The 16610-nt window shown below is 39.2% G+C and overlaps 2 protein-coding genes across 7 annotated transcripts in view; one reads left to right on the top strand and one right to left on the bottom strand.

The window, feature by feature from the left end:
* Nucleotides 1-1360: 1360 nt before the first annotated feature.
* LOC309691710 (E3 ubiquitin-protein ligase TRIM39-like) lies at nt 1361-3751 on the bottom strand. Its single transcript, XM_082509586.1, has 2 exons — nt 3603-3751; nt 1361-3482 (listed from the first exon to the last, which is right to left on the bottom strand). The coding sequence occupies exon 2, from the start codon at nt 3478-3480 to the stop codon at nt 1849-1851; it is 1632 nt and encodes a 543-aa protein (XP_082365712.1). The 5' UTR covers nt 3481-3482; nt 3603-3751; the 3' UTR covers nt 1361-1848.
* A 3161-nt stretch (nt 3752-6912) lies between these two features.
* tspan11 (tetraspanin 11) overlaps nt 6913-16610 on the top strand; it is a 101681-nt gene continuing 91983 nt past the window's right edge. For 2 of the 6 annotated variants that reach the window (XM_082511834.1, XM_082511833.1), the window contains exons 1-4: nt 6919-7042; nt 9902-10009; nt 12480-12671; nt 15091-15165. In XM_082511834.1, the coding sequence (XP_082367960.1) occupies nt 9923-10009; nt 12480-12671; nt 15091-15165 (354 nt within the window). In that variant the 5' untranslated portion in view covers nt 6919-7042; nt 9902-9922. Of the gene's footprint in view, nt 7043-9901; nt 10010-12479; nt 12672-13805; nt 14973-15090; nt 15166-16610 lie in introns of those variants that run through there. The other 4 variants (XM_082511831.1, XM_082511832.1, XM_082511836.1 and 1 more) reach the window with 4 other exon arrangements.

Here is a 16610-nt window from a genome sequence, read left to right as displayed (position 1 = left end):
TTCAGTGAACAGTAGGCTGTTTAAATGAAGGGCCAGCTACATCTCAAATGGCCTTCAGAAAGCCTGGAGATTTTTCAAGACCATTATAAAAAATGACAAGCAAGTCTGGCTCTGTGGAATCAAAATCTAAAGAAATGAAGAGTGGCTCAAGACTTTTGTACATTACTGTAACTCCTGTAACTTTTAAGCATGCTGCCCTCTTTCTTCATCCCAATCAGAAGTCACAGCAGGTGCTTTTTTAGTGGCTGCAAAAGTCAAAAAACCTGCTGTGTCATCACTGATTGTGTTGTGGCTCTAAGCACAACAAATGTGTACTTTGAATCAATAGAGAGCAGTGTGATTGACCATTTTTAGACTTTTTTTTTCTTCCCAGTAGCCTATATTCACTGGTGTTGTTTCAGGTCAGAGATTTCTCCCCTTGTATTTCACATCAACCTCATGTAGAGCTGACCCTAAATCATTCTATTTCTATTTTACACCTGATTACACAGTTGGCCCTCCTCAGTCTTTTAGACATACGACTAAAAGAAAAAAGTATATGTTTTGCTTAAGATGGGATAGAAGATCATGTTAAGGAGAGAATAATGCAGTTAAATCCTGCAATGTAATATTCACGCTGCCTTCTTCCAAGAATGTCAAAATATCTTTCATCGCACAATGTTTGATTTCCATTTCCAGAGGTATCCGTACCTCTTTCATTACTCTCCCTCAGTCTTTTCATAGTCTATCAAAGGATTCAGTTAATAGTAACCCACTTTGAAAAACATAACAAAACATTTGTCGCAAGGAAAAATGGGCTCATTTCCCATTAATGACAGACAACACACAATGAAACACACTGGTTTTTAGTCACAGTTATGGGTGAGCTCCATCAGTGGTGCTTAAGAAGATCAGCCTACGCATCACACTTGAGGATAATGCGAGCGCATACACTTTATCATCCACACAAATCAGTGTGGGGGCAGGAGCACACAGGCAGGAGTCAGGAGTGAAAGCAGTGGGCAGAATACTATTGATTGACTTATAAGTCTCACAAAGCTGTGAGCGTGACAAAGACGTGAGTCGCAGCAAGTTCCATCATAAACCTATAGTGTTAAAGACTCCAAGCAGGGTAGCAGCAAGGCTCGGCGACACTGACCTTTAGCCTGTAATTATATGAAGAATTAAATATCTCTATATCTTCTTCAAGGTGTGTTATGTCTTATGCACACACTTAACCAGAGCCACTGTAATCTTTTGAAGCAATGTAGTGCATTCAATGGGTCAAAATGGCACAGGGAAGACGTTACAGTCCTTTTGTATTTATATGAGTTCTGCCTAAACTATGAGGAATGCAATATAAAGGAACGATATGAGAAAATCAGTCTTGACGTGAAGTTTATTCAGGTAACTTTTCAAATACATAAAATCAATTCATTTCCAGTTACTGCTAACTACAAAAAACAGCTTAAACAGAGAGTTCATCTTCTCATCTTAGTATCATCTCTTTCTGTGAATCTGATAAAGCTTTTAATTTGAATTTGATAACAAAAAGCAGAAGGTCTGGCATGAATTTCTGTGTGTGTGTGTGTGTGTAATTTTTTTTTTTTTTTAAATTCACCTGCATGTAACCTTGTCTAAATACAAAAATATACATACAAATATCTTGTCAAAGTCTATCTTACTTACATTATGAAGTCAGCTGGTAATTTTAGCCACTGAAATATATTAACATCATAGCATATTACATTAGACAAAGAAGGCAAACATATAGAATGATCTTGTGATGAACTTCCAAGCAGATATAGTTTTACATACTGATTATGGAAATGCTGAAGCCTAGTTTGTCTTCTGCAAATGAGGATCATACTAAGCTAATCTGTGAGGTACAGGTGTTATGACAAGAGGGGCAACATTCATTTTGTCTGTGTTATAATGAGGGCAAAAATATGGATAAAGTTTGTCTTTAAAGCGAAAGCCACTGAAAGAGTAGATGTGTGACTTGAAATCCACATCATAGAAAGAAACCACTCCCTTATCGTAGTCCACGAAGATGCCCACTTTTTGAAGCTTTTTTAACTGTACCAATAAAACAGCTGAATTTTCATATCCATAATACTTGCCCTCACTTAATCCGATGGTCCAATAACCATCTGAAACTGATAGACGTGTGTCTCCCTTTCTATCTACAGACTCTCTCACCACTCCAACAGTCCACTTACTCTTATCTTTCACCTGCACCTCAAAGTAAAACTTCCCCCCTGTGAAGCCCTCCTTTGCTAAGACTTCTGGATACATCTCAAATCTTTTTGGATTTTTTGGAAGATTCTGTTTTTCTGCAGTTCCAACTTGTTTTCGGTCTTGACTAATGGTAAGTGAGCAATGTGCTGTGTCGGGATCAATAGTCAAGTCTACTGCATGTTCTCTCATTCTTTTCATTTTGATCTCTGGAACTTTCTCCAAAATTATATCAGCTGTTTGTTTCACCTGAGCCATGGCTCTTCTCACTTCATTAAAAGACAAGTTGCTGTAAACACCAGCACTGGACCAGCCCTTACTTGAAGGAGCCCGTAAGCTTGAGAAGTTCTGGACAAGACAGTGATGGTCCTCAGATCGTGACAGCTGCTCCAGCTGGCTTATTCTGCTTTTAAGCTCAGCAACTTCCATCCTCATCTCTTTCAGAAAACCTTCAGCCTTTTGTTTCATCGCTCTGTGCCTCTCTTCAATCACCTGAACAACATCAGCTTGACTCTTCTGAATAGAGCGAATGAAGTCAGTAAACATCTGCACACTGGCTTCTTTCTCTTCATCGGCTTCTTTCTGGCTGGCATCAAGTGACTTTTCAATTGCATCTATCTTATCGCATCGTGATTGTATCATCTTGTGGATATTTGCCATTACCTCATCATTTTTTGCTAACACAGCCTCATACTCTTCCTCTAGCGAGATGACATTGTGACTCTTGTGATCGCTTTTGAAACACAACACACAAACACAGGCCTTGTCAGTCCTACAATACAGTTCTGTTATCTTGTTGTGCTTTTTGCACATCCTCTCATCAAGATTAATCACAGGATCGATTAGTTTGTGGCTCTTAAGCACTGAAACTCTCTGATGAGGCTCCAGGTGGACTACACAGAAAGAAGTAAGGCACATCAAACAAGACTTAACGGCCTTTTCTTTCATCCCGGTGCAGATATCACAAAGAACATTTGTTCCTTCTGGGAGCTCTCGGTCTGAAGTTGACACTTTGACTTGGACCAGCTTTGCAAACTCAGCCGCTAACTCAGACATGGTAGTGTTGACGTTGAGTTCAGGTCTCGAAGAAAATGTCCTTTTGCAAAATGGACACTGACAAACGTCACTAGAGTCCCAATACTTGTGGATACACGGGCGGCAGAAGTTGTGTCCACACGGGGTTGACACTGGCTCGGTAAACACGTCCAAACAGATGCAGCATAAGAACCTCTCCTCTGACAACAGACTGCTGGCAGTTGCCATATCTGCACAAGAGCGAAATACAATAAATAAATGAATACTAATAACCTAAAACTAATACAATTCAACTCAGTGGACTGAACAAACTGCTCAGACTGTGTAAGAAACCAGTAAAGTAACCATACCTGCAAAGTCTCAAGTTTCTGATTAATAAAAGCTGCGAAAAATAGAAAGCAAACTTTCTCTATTTAAAAAACAGTTCTCTTTGAGGGGTTTTACATAAGTTTCGTTTCAACACGTTGGCGTCCAGAAGCGGCCCTCCCCCAGTGGTCACTTACGATACGCCTCTTAATTTTTTTTAACCCTTTCATGACATTAAAATTGGTGTGAGCCGCATTAAAAATATATATAATTTAAAAGCGCAAAAAAAAAAAAAAAAAAAAAAAAAAAAGATAAGAACTTAACTAAGGGGGCTCTGGGAAGCTCGTTTTGGGGTTTATGTAGGTAAATTTATTATGGATTAAAACGCCCCCCCCCCAGAAAGTTCTAAATTATAGGCTAAAGTAAATTGGTTACGTGTTAAAACCTTATACTTATATAGGATAAAGTAAAATGTACTAAATTAAGGAATTGTATTGTTTGTAAAGGTGTTGAGACCGTTTGCTCAAACCCACAGGCGTTAGCCTCCAGAGGGTGCTAGATGGAACGTGTGCGAATCACTCAAATCATTCGGATCCGTCCTCTTGGGAAAATGCATGTATGGAGAAGTGTTCACACTGATAGCTGTGATTTTTACTTGGACCAGAATCGCAGGCCAGCTAGCTGATGGACAACTGAGATGGTTTGTAAAGCTAGAATAAGGTGTGCACACATTTTCCATGCTAGATTAAAAATCTCGAGTGCCTTCAAAAAAACCCCAAACAAAACAAACAAAAAAGGAAAAAAAAAACACTCTGGGATTAATTATAGTTTTTGATGGCTACTCCAACCTCCCTTGTTTCCGTTGTGAATCTGTCAGCTGATGCTACATGGTGTTGCTCTGCTTAGTATGCTCAGTTCCATCTGTTGACATTGTCCCAGAGTTCCCACACACAGATTGCTTTCACTGCTTGTGTTTCTCTACTTCTTTGTGCTTGTGTTTCTCTAGTCCTCTAGTTCTTTGTGCGTATGCTTGTGTCTTGTGAGGCAGGAAGACTTGTCCCTCAAGCTTTCACTGTAACAATTTCTTATTTTATCTACAGCAGCCGCTTAGTTCATGTCCAGGAAATCCTGTAGTTCATCCTGACCTTTCCTAATCCATCAAAGAAAAATAGCAACGAGGTTAGCACAAGCTGATAAAACTCTGTAAGATTCTTGATGTTTCTTATCTCTTGCAATTTGGCACCTATAATCTGCCTGAATTGTACTGCAGGCACTGCAGCACGTGGCAGTCTGGGTACAAGAAGTCAGCCATAAGAAGTAGGATCTGAGTAGCTCTTTAAACAAGTATCATTTCTTGTTTTTTAAATTTCTTGTCTTCTCTTTATGACGTGAATAGAAGGCTAGATAAGCAACTGGTGCTAAGAATTGGTTAGGAAGAATGTGAAATTTAAATGAATGGCTGCAATAATCACACATGCACACACCAGTGCACACAATGTTTGCTTTCCCCTTAACCTGTTTGTGATTGACATGCACACTCAGTCATGACCTACTCCTACCCCTTTGTGAGAGAAAGAATTGGAGAGCCTAGTGGGTTACAAAACCATGAAAGGTGATAAAGTAACTCCAGCAGAATGGGACTGGACACAGAGGGAATGGTCTGGCACTGAAAAGAGCTGGCTTAAGACTAAGCAGAGCAGGTCAGCCACTAATCAGAAGGTCGGTGGTTCGATCCCAGGCTGCCTCCTGGCTGCATGCCAAATATCCTTGGGCAAGATACTAACCCCATGTTTGCCTACTGGTGGCGCCAGTGTCCGGCAGCCTCGCCTCTGTCAGTGCGCCCCAGGGCAGCTGTGGCTACAATGTAGCTTGCCATCGCCTGTGTGTGAATGGGTGAATGACTGAATGTAGTGTGAAGCGCTTTGGGGTCCTTAGGGACTAGAAAAGCACTATACAAATGCAGACCATTTACCATTTAAGCCAGATTTCTGTTTATTCTGCCATGTCTCACCTATGAGAAAGTGGAAAACAGGCTCCAAGTTGCTAGCCATGGGACGATGATGGCCTGTTTTATCACACTCTGATTAGACAATATTTATTGGGGAAAACCTGACCTGATTCATGACATCCTCTGCTAAGTAATGCTGTTTTCTTAGACTGACTGTCGCCAGTCCAGGTGCCCACTGCCGAGGCCTGCAGCCACCATCTATTTCTAAAAGCTTGCAAGCACATTGAATTACTGAGGCGGAAATAGAGGAAACAGCCCACTGCAGAGTCTGTTTTGCTCAGAAAAGGATGCCTTGTTGTGATAAAGATTTATCATTACAATAAAAACTCATCACTGAACACACTGGTTGGACAGGGATGTAAAGCAACAGAAGTGACATAGGAGTAAGGTAGTTTTTATGTTGTTAACATTGATATAAGTGGGTACCAGAATTACCATGGTGTTTACCTTTTTTTTTTTACAGTTTTATCTCTTTATTTTTCCCTGCTTTTTTTGTATTCTTTGGTGATTAAATTATTGCTGAATTGTAAAAAAAAACAAAAAAAACCGTCTAGACAATCAAATTAATGCTGATAGGCTCATTCCTGAAATACCAAATTTCCATTTTTCTCTTTGAGGTCACAGAGTTGGTCTGTTCAATAATTTCATAGTCAACTTCACATTATGAAGAGCAAATTGAAATGTGTTAAGTGGCATGACTAGAATTATTAATCAGATTTATCCAACTGTAGTAATAGAAATGAATAGAACCTGCATGCAAACAAGCCAATGTGCCAAGGCTATGCTCACAGTAAATTATGCTTTTTTGACTCTGTCTTTGGTTAGTCACGCACACCCTATTGGAAAATTCTTCAGAGGGGTTGTGGTTACATTGTAACCAAGGTTATGCTGTTAATGGCACTGTGGTATTCAGACTACCTAGTGGTATTGAGTCAGTTCCTTCTCTGTCACTCCCTACTATGTGACACGGTTAACTACTGCAGCCTTCCTTGACTACCCGTTGCTATGCCTATTATGCAGATTTCTGTTACTACCCAGACTGTTTAATATTTTTACACAATCATACTTTTACTCGGCAGCAATATCTGTACCAACAAAGTAAATGATGTACTTTGTTTTATTTTGCGTGTGAGTAGAGAGGTCATTGTTGGAACTCACTGTAACCTACACTGTAAGTAATAATTGTTGTATTTGAAACATGGAGGCTATTTGTATTGATTCATTTTGTAGTTTTAGTGTCTACCTGCACATATATGGAGTTCATTTTATTACAATTTGTTACAAATCAATGTAATGAATTTTCTTGAAACTCGAAAATACGAGCTGCAAGCAAAAGCACCATCCGCACAGACTGTCGGACACCCTGAAAGCAACAAGCTTGACTGGACCGGACAAAACGCCCACTGCAGTGGTGCCGTAGACTCTGAGTAGACGGAGATAAACAAGGTCCTTTTTCCAGCCTTAAACGTCGGTCTGGTGAGTATGTGGTCAGATATAAGATGAAAACGCCTGTTTGTCTGTCCAACTGTGAGATAATGTGTTTAAACTTTGTCCTGCCATCGGCAACGCAGGTGGGACATTTATTTTTTCAGGATTTTCAGGACAGCTATCTTGAAGAAGAGGGGGGGAAAGTTTGACTTACACAGAAAAGGACTTAAGTGTCTGTGTATTGATTCGTAGCTTGTGATGCTGGAGCACAACAGCGCAGGTTAAAGTCTAAAATGTCCGAGACCTGGCTTTTTTCTTTTTCTTTTTAAGGGGGACCCGTGTTCGTTTCCTCCTAATTCATCTGGACAGACTGTTAGAAGCAGGAAGGCCTTGTTAGGAAAGAGTTAACGGCCAGCTTAGACGCTCTAAAATCAGACAAATTGTTTAATTTCATTTAAATTTTATTTGTCATTTAATAGTTTGCAGTAGGCACGAACACGGAAAGGAAACTTGGCTGTATTTACAGGGGAGGTTAAAGGATATTTTGAAATTTGGGTTCATAAGGGGAACCAAGAGGATAAGGGGGGCATGGGGAATACTATGTTAAAAGTAAACCTCAGGGTGTTTTTGTTTGTTTTGTTTTGGGTTTTTTTTTGTAGTGTTCTGTGCCCCACTACAGATTGCATTACAATGGAACTGCACAAGATTCTCTTTTCCACTAGCACCTACTTGGCTTGATTTTCCTCTGCTCTACTCTGTTCAATTTTTGTCATTTTCCATTGCAATTGGCAGGCTGAACCTAGGGCTAGTTGCAAATCTATGGCAGGGCTTACACATATAGAACATGCATGACTTTGGACTCTGGGAGGAATGCAAAGTATTGGGAGAGAATGCATAATTGCATGGGAAGAACATGTAAACATTAGACACAGTTTGGCCCCAGCCGGCCAATGGATTCAAACCCAGGACCTCCTTACTGTGAAATAAAATAGGAAATAAAATCAGTTACTCAATCAAATTAATAAGAAGCTCACTGACCACAGATACTGGTTGTGGCTGAACCACACTGGGCCGGACTGAAGAAGCTGGACTACATGGTGGTTCAAAGGCACTCATCTGTGCTGTTCCCGACCCTGTCTCCTTGTCTGCTCTTTGGGTTTTATACATCCTGCTCACTCTCTCTGCCATCTCCACATCATCTGCCTCTTACTCCTCCTCTTCTTCATCCGACTCTCCCACCACTGCTCTCTACTCCCTCACCTACAGCTCTTTGTTCTCACTTGAAGCTTTGTCTCCTGAAAAAAAGATGACAAACCTTAAGGAAAAGTTAAGGATAACCTCAATAACTTACCTCACTATCACTGTCATCAGTCAGTAGTGAGATTCCTGGACTTACAGAAAGTTTACAGCCTCCTCCAGGGTATATAAATGTGGACGCTTCGCACCCAGTAAACAGAGATCTTGCAGACTATACTTAGTACAGATGAACACCAGGGACTGGGTAAATTATCATAAAAGATTTATTTGATGGAAACCTGTTTTTTTTATTTTTTTTATTCCCTTTTTAAACATTTATATTTATACAGTTTTCTCCATTGCCATTGAAAGAGTGGTTTATTTTCCACAAACCTTGTCTTTATACTGCCACAGTCGCCCCCTACTGGCCGAAAAAACAATTAAATAAAAAGAAAGAATAGTAATGTTAACACTTCTGCACTGGGTTTACTTATCAGATCTGGAACCTTCTCTCACCTTCTATACAATGGACCCATTTCAGAAGCATATACATTATGTTGATCAATAATAGTTATTGACTCAGCAACTCAGCCGTATATAATTTTCTTGTTATGCTGCTGAGAAGCAAATAGTCTATAGAATAATTTATTAATACATTTAAATGAATTATTAAAAAACAAAATCTGCAAGGTAACTGCTTATTGAAACTTCAAAATAAAACTTGATTCACTGCTATTTATAGACACACCTATGCTTTTTTTCATCAGTTTTATGTTTACTTTTTCTGTTCTTCATATATTAGTCACAAATGCTTTAGAGAGAGAGCATTGTTGGAGCATTGTTGCTCCACAATATGTCAGATAAAATCTAAAAACAAGGCAATTAAGGTAAATTATCAAAAGATAACTGAAGTATTGTAGAAAATGCTGTAGATATTTCAGATGAAACCCCATTCCCATTTATTGTTTATGAGTAAAGGTAGATGGAATATCTCAAAGCCTGAATGAAGTGGAAAATCTCATGCATGGAGAGACAATTTTTCCTTTCGTTTTCCTTCTTCCTTTGTAGACAAGCTGACCCTTTAGCAAGCTTACTAGCTTGCGTGTTTACCTTATTCATTTTCATCCCCAACAAATGATTTATTCATCACTTTTCCTCTCAGATCTACACCTACAGTATTATGTGTATTATTCCTGAGCCGGCAGACAGAAAAGCTGCAACATTTTCTTTTATGCTCTGTCCGCTGAAGGATGCTATTTAGATCAATTGTATAGGTCTAAGTGCTTTCCACACCCACGGCCTTTTATTTACAGGGCCAAGACTAGAAGCTCAATTAATGATTCATAGGGACATGTCCTAGTGATAATTCAAAGATGTGGTTTGTGATATAACAAAAGCATGTCATATTGGGGCCTTGGATGCTGCATCACTAAACAACTAGTAATATGTCGTGCAGTGAGAAGTCTGGGACATGGGAGTTATGTGCAGCTGGATAAGTGTAAATGTGTGAACAATACTTGTTTAGCTATTTTTGGGTAAAGGAAGGAATGTAAATGCTAAAAACACATCTAAAGAAAACTATAGTAAGATTTTTTTTTTATTGTGATACATTTTTTAGCAGTACTTTGCAGGAAAATGTAATGTTTCCAACAAACAAATCTGCACTTATAGAATTCAACTGAAGACAAAAAGATGTCGGTGGGTTATAAAGATGACCAGAACGACTGGGTGACCGTGTGCCTCAAGTACCTGCTCTTTGTTTTCAACTTTCTCTTCTGGGTAAGTGGCTAGTAATCCTCATTTCAAGTAATGTGTACTCACAGAGACCTCACCACAATAACTGAGCTTTACATTTAACCTCCTGGTGAATTGGATCGTCATTGACAACATCAGTAGCAACTCTGTAAAACTGTCTGTGTTCCTTTAAAACTGCTTTTTTTTAGAGACAATGCTCATACAGAGCCACATAGAAATAGGAAGAGGATTAAGGAAAGTTTTCAGTCTTCCTAGGCTAAGCTATGGACTGAGTTCAAAGTGAGTCATAGATTATTTAGGGCTTGTCAGTGTATTCTGGCCACACAGTGTATTAAACCTGCTCTCTGGCACCACACTTTATGCTGCTAAAGCTCCGCTCTCTTACAGCATCAGTGCAGAGTCTCCGGGCTTACAGAGTCAAAAAAGAAGATTTTGAGGAGCGAGAGACAGATCAGCAAGTGGGAGAGGTTAGAAAGAGAAAAGGGATCAAGCTTTAGCTTTAGGCCTCTATTAAATTCCCTGTCGCCACCTAACAACCAGTCTCTTGAGGAAAAATAGTATCATTTTCCTCTGAAGGCTGTCCTCCATCTCGCAACACTTTTTTCTAAGAGGGCATTTTTGTCCACCCCCTACACAAATTAATCATAGGCGGGGGAGCAGTGCATACTCTGTGAGGATGAACTGGCATTGGCCATTTCTGTTTTTCACTTTCTTAGCACATTACTTTTAAAAGAGAGTGCATCATCTAGGGATTTCTCATTTGTCCCTGTTTTTCACGGCGCTGTTATTGGCAGTCATCAAAAACACAGATATCATTAGTTAAAGCAAAATTGAATAAAGTAATGTTTGACATGTGCTCAGAAAATAATCCAGCTGATGTGATTAATGGCCGGTTAAAGCATGATTGTTTGGTTAATTGAGGGTAGAATGAAATATAGATTTGGCAGTATATCGTAGTGTTTCCCCTTCCCCTCCAAATTTGACTTGCCAGAGACTTTTTCAATTGATTTTTTTATATGTTATTTATTATATATGAATATATTACTAATGCAGTGTGTCAAGCCTTTCTGATGTAGGATATTTAGGACCGATAACGATATTTGGAGATTTTTAAATCTTTTATATATCAGCTGATATTTTTTTTTCTTTCAAAAATGGTAAACATGAACTGGTTTCCCTCACACATGTTAGGTACAGTTATTTATGAGTCCTTACTAAGGTAATATACCAATGCAGTTTAAAAATAATCTTGATTTATTGACATAATCTTAGATTATTAATTTACGCTGTCTGGTGGACAAGTACACTCTGATGGTGAAACTATGTAGCATCCATACTCAACATGGGTGAAGGTTGTTCCTCCTGTCTCTGCTTTTCTTGTTTAATTATCATCTATTGACGGCTACAAACGTCGGTACTGATATATCGGCAAATAGCTACTCTGTGATCCCCTCACACGATCGCGTGAACCACACCCTGATGCCATTTTACTCTGCCTCCTCCTTGTCAGTTACAGCTGAGGATGGTGTGATTGTGTTTTCAGCTTTCTGCTTTCTTCAAACCTTGCACAGATTTCCACTTGGACTCAAGAATGAACTGATTAGATTTTTGTGGTAAAACATTTCTGGCAACATTTCAAGTTACGTAAGATGTTTAAGGTTAAGTCTGGATAGACATGGATGTAAAGTGCAGCTTCACTACTTGGCAGATACTAAGGCGGTAATTTTATTTTGAGCAGTGATAGTACAGAGATATGAGAACAGTATTGGGAACTACTTTCAGAAAAAGTGATAGCCAACTTAAAAAAATGTAATTCAGTGGAACTTAGTTGTTAGAAGAAATGTCTTTACAGTGTTAGAGAAGGGTGATTTCCCACTGGTTGGTCCTCGGTTTGATATGTGGTGTTGTGAGTAAGAGGTCCTTCCTTCTAAAGGAAAGGGATGGGAGGATGAAGAAAGACTCTCTCAGGCATTTCCTATTTGCCCTCCTTTGAAACTTGCAAGATGAGAAAAAGAGATCAGGAAGCCACCCTGGATCAGTTACTCTGTATTGTTTCTAAGTAAGTGGTCATTATGCCCTGGCTTGATTGCAGACGTCTCACCACTCCTGTTAGTTGTTACGCATGGTCACTTTTCTCTGTTTCTCATTCTGTTTCCTCTTTTTTTTCTTGCCTCCTTTATGCCCTCTTCCTTTGTTCCATTTCCTTTTCTTTTTCTAAGTGACTCATCTAAAAGCTTTGAGTTCACTTTAAATTGATCACTTCCTGCCCTGAAAAATGTTTCGCTTGAATGTTACAGTACTTGTGTTTTGCTATTCTTTAATAATAAACTGACATGGTACACTTAGTTAAATTCAGTTACATTTCATATCTCGTGCGTTTTTTGTCTCTGTAGTATGACACTTCGTGCTGCACTAAACATTTTTATTTATGTTTTTATTCAGATGTCTTTTTAATCCTGTTACTTTTTCTCTGCTTCTCTTAATTCTTCTCCAGATGGGAGGAGCTGCTGTTCTGGGTGTGGGCGTCTGGACACTGGTGGCAAAGAGCGACTACTTGAGCCTACTGGCCTCCAGCACTTTTGCTGTGTCAGCATACACCCTCATCTTAGCTGGCAGCCTGGTGGTAGTTACAGGCTTTTTGGGCTGTTGTGCAGTCATCCGGGAGCAGAGAAGCTGTCTGTCCACGGTGAGAGACGAGAGAGTGATGGATGGGGGTTTCCGCTTAGGTCCAGGCATTTGTTTGTAGCTGTAAAGGTGTGGGTTAGGCTTACACTTAGGATTCAATGTAGAGTCTGTGTTTAAAATTAACCCGCACGTAGATCATAACTCAGAACTTACAAAAAATATATTTTGATGGCAAACACTCATGCTTTTGGAACAGTTACCAGTTTGTCATTTAAAGGTTTAGAGGAGTGTAGTTTTTTTTTTTTAGAATGAGCATGAGAGAGTTAATCATATTTTTTTTTTCATTTTTTTTTTTCCAAGGGTATTTTTGCTGTAATATAGGAGGTCAAAGTGCAGATGGTCAATGCAGGGCGTGAAAGTGTACATGGACAGTAATTTTGCTGTGATTTTACCAAAGAACATTGCATCTGGAAAACCTAAAAAATCTGTTTAATAATACTTATTAATGTAGAGTTTGAGTATTTTTGTCTTAATTTGCCATCCATCCAAGACGGCGAGTCGATATTTGCTAGTGGAGAATCCACTTTTTTATGTTGAAAGGTCACTTCCACTTAGCCAGCTAGCCCTTGCATTTCCCATCACGTTTTCCTTTCTTGTAGGCAGTTTGGGCCATTTTTTTTTTGGCATCCCTGGTCATTATTCAGAAGCTTAACAGTCTCTTGTGTTGTGGCTTTATATGTCATTACGCCAAGGTTGCAGAGATGGAAAACACTCTTACAGTCCAAGACGACTGATTCGGACTCTGTCTGGTGAACGAGAATAGAATAATTCACTTAAGAAAGCATGGGTGTGCTTGCCTCCTCGTTGAGCACAGCAGTCCCACGCTGGCATAAATAGAATGTAACTGAATGGGGAAACACTGCAGAAGATAAATAATAAGTTATGTAATAACAGCCCTGATAGTCTACTGGTCCGTGGTTCTAGATTGTCCACTGTGAGAAGCTAGATGCTCGCCCACATGTACACAAATGTGGCAACATGCGATGGCGCTCATCCATGCTAAGCCTGGTCTAAGGTCTATCGCTAGATGTTGACGAATGACTCTGACAGGGCCCTCGCTGTCCTCATTATTTTACAGAGACAGGACCCAGTGGGAGAGAAGGAGGCGGGAGGTGAACGTTCTCTGCCGCAGGGCTATTTATAGGTTTGTCTATCTACTGGTGATGGATGGAGAGAGAAAGGGCCTTGCAGGAGTGAAGAGGTAGATGCGCGGAGGAAACGGAATCTGCGGTGCAGTTTGGTTCAACTGTTTTTTTTGTGCTATTTATAGATTTGTTTGGGAAGAATAATGAGTGATGCTAGCATGTACAGTAAGTGTTGTGTGCATAGAGAAGTGTGAAGTTGGCATTTTGTGTGGGTAGCAGGCACACAGAGACTGAAGTGCTTTTTTCGCAATCTTGTAACCAAGAGAGACGCAGAGCAGGCTGGGTTTCTGCTCAGCACCATTACTGCGATAGCTGCAAAACAAAAAAGAACATCTGTTTGTGCGTGTGTTAAATATTTCTTCCTTACAGCTGTTTGTTACCAATAGTTTTCAATCACTTTGTTTGGTGCATCTAGCAGGTTGTGCAATAGCATCTGTGTCTCCATAATGGTTCTGAGTTACGCTGTTGTTTTCCCCGCTCTGTGACAGCTGGTCCCTGTTAGGTGCGTGTTTATGTGTCTGTTTGTATATGGACTTGAATTATGTGGAATGAGCCATGTTTTGATGGGTGTACAAACCATCTGATGAACAATAAAAAAGTTGGGTTATTTAAGTGTGGGAAAGCTGGAGTTTTGATCTGCTCATTTTGCAGCAGTCTATCAAAGTACTCTCTGTGTGGGCAATCAGTTCGTCACACTGTTTGCATAACAGTACATACAACAGTGCTTGCCATTAAGAATGACGCTTACAGTTAAAGCCTCTGTTATTCTCATTTTTATTTTTTGCCTCAGCACCCATCTCATGTCTGATTCTTTTTCATTCTTGCAGAGGAAAACTAAACACAGTATTTGAGAGTAGCGCTCAAATACTAAGCAAACGCTAACATCAAATAATAATATTTGAGGATGACGCTCGAATACTGTGCTAATACTGTTTTGTTTTTTCTAAGATAATTTCAGACATCAGTTATGATAAATAGTGAAACTTTATTCTAGTAATGTGGGGAGCTCTGTACAGATGCCCAGGAGAAATGGGTTTCTGCAGCCTGTCAAATTGCTTTCTGGTTGTCTCATTTCATGCAGGACTGCCATCTGCGTTTGAAGTGACAGATGCAGTGCGGTGACAGTTGATGAAAGTTTATATTGAGCCATCACAAGCGTGAGCAACTTGAGTTAGCAACCAGATACTTCAGGCGACTACTGAGCTAATGAGTGTTCAGTCAAATTTACTGAAATTCTTTTTTGCTCTCTCTTTCTGTCCTGTCTCTCATCCACAGTATTTCATCTGCCTCCTGTTTATCTTCTTGATCGAACTTGTGGCCGGAGTACTAGCTTATGTATACTACCAGAGGGTAAGTGGTCACTTTTTACTGGTTTAGCTGAGTGACGTTGTGCAGTGATGACCCAAGCTGCAGTTTATCCTTGTTGAAATAACTGCAGCAGCTAATCTATGCCTGCAGGCACGTGGGAAAATGAGGTTAAAAAAAACTTCTATCCAGATGATCATCATCAAACTAGTGTGCTGGGGCGTTTCTCATATTAATACACTACAGATGGGATAGCAGAGGGACTACTGGATATAGGAATCGTTTGTGATTTACTGGATGTTAATCATAATCATGTTTTGGGTTTGAGTTATACATATTATGATTTTTTTTTTCCCCTTCTTGGTATATATCAAAGAGCAGGCGTTTTGCAAAGCAGATAAAGTTCTGCAAGAAAAGTTTGAACATTCAGATGTCAAGATGTCAGTGAGGAAACGGGGCAGAGGCTAAAAATAAACAGAACATATCTTTCTTTTTTCTTTTTTGAGCACTTGCTTGGTATTTGAAACATCTTTCAGGCTCACCTTTGACTAAGCTGCATTTTGTTAGTGTGCAGTTATGCTGCTGCTAGTATTAGATTGACCTGCGCTGAAGCAAAAATTACAGATTAGAAGTCAGGCTGTTGTGACAACTTGTGACTGGGAAAGGTAACATAGGGGGAAAATTAGTAGTAAAAGCCAAAAAACAAAGGCTCATAGGCAAGAGATCATGGTGAATTAAACTGTAATTCACAAAATCTGTTTATTTGCTGACTCTTCCTACACCTACATGGAGTTAAACGGCCAGAATTTGCACATGGGTGCATCTCATCTGCATTGGATATTATTATGTAGTCATTATTATTTGATGATTTGTTATCATTATTTCATTTATATTCACAAAATCTTTCATGATGATTACATCCACAAAACTATAATAATGCATTATACATTATAAAGTCATTATATTGCTTGATGGCAACCTACTAGCGGTCTAAAATGACCCTTTGCAGCATTTAATAAAACTAAAGCATGGAAATGTAGCAGAGTGTCAAAGAAGACTTAAAAAAACAAGCAAAGAAAGAAAGAAGTAAGAAGTAATTTTCAGTCTTTAGGCAACAAAACCTGGTTAAGTTGGTTAAACTACTTGGGTAAATTTTGTGAAAGAGGGTCAAAATGGGTTGTTTAGGTCTTTTCACTTATATCAGCTCAGACGTCAGCTGCAGTGATGATCCTTTAATTCATTTATATATTGCAGTTACAGGATCAACAGGGTGATGTTAGATTACTGTAGATGACGGCTACCTATTATTTAAGAATGAATTCAGCTGTGCTTTTTGTGAATCAAGAGACTAATAATCTAATAAGTTATAAATAATTGATAAATTATTCATTAAAAACAATTATCATAAAAGAAAATACAGTGACATCAGTATTGTAAAAATCAGAAGGGAACATTCGAGTAAGAGCGTGGAACCAAGCAGGAATAAAGGC

Source organism: Aulonocara stuartgranti (assembly GCF_965226115.1).
Source record: "Aulonocara stuartgranti genome assembly, chromosome: 17".
Taxonomy (NCBI): Eukaryota; Metazoa; Chordata; class Actinopteri; order Cichliformes; family Cichlidae; genus Aulonocara; species Aulonocara stuartgranti.
This window is presented reverse-complemented; position numbering and strand designations above follow the sequence as displayed.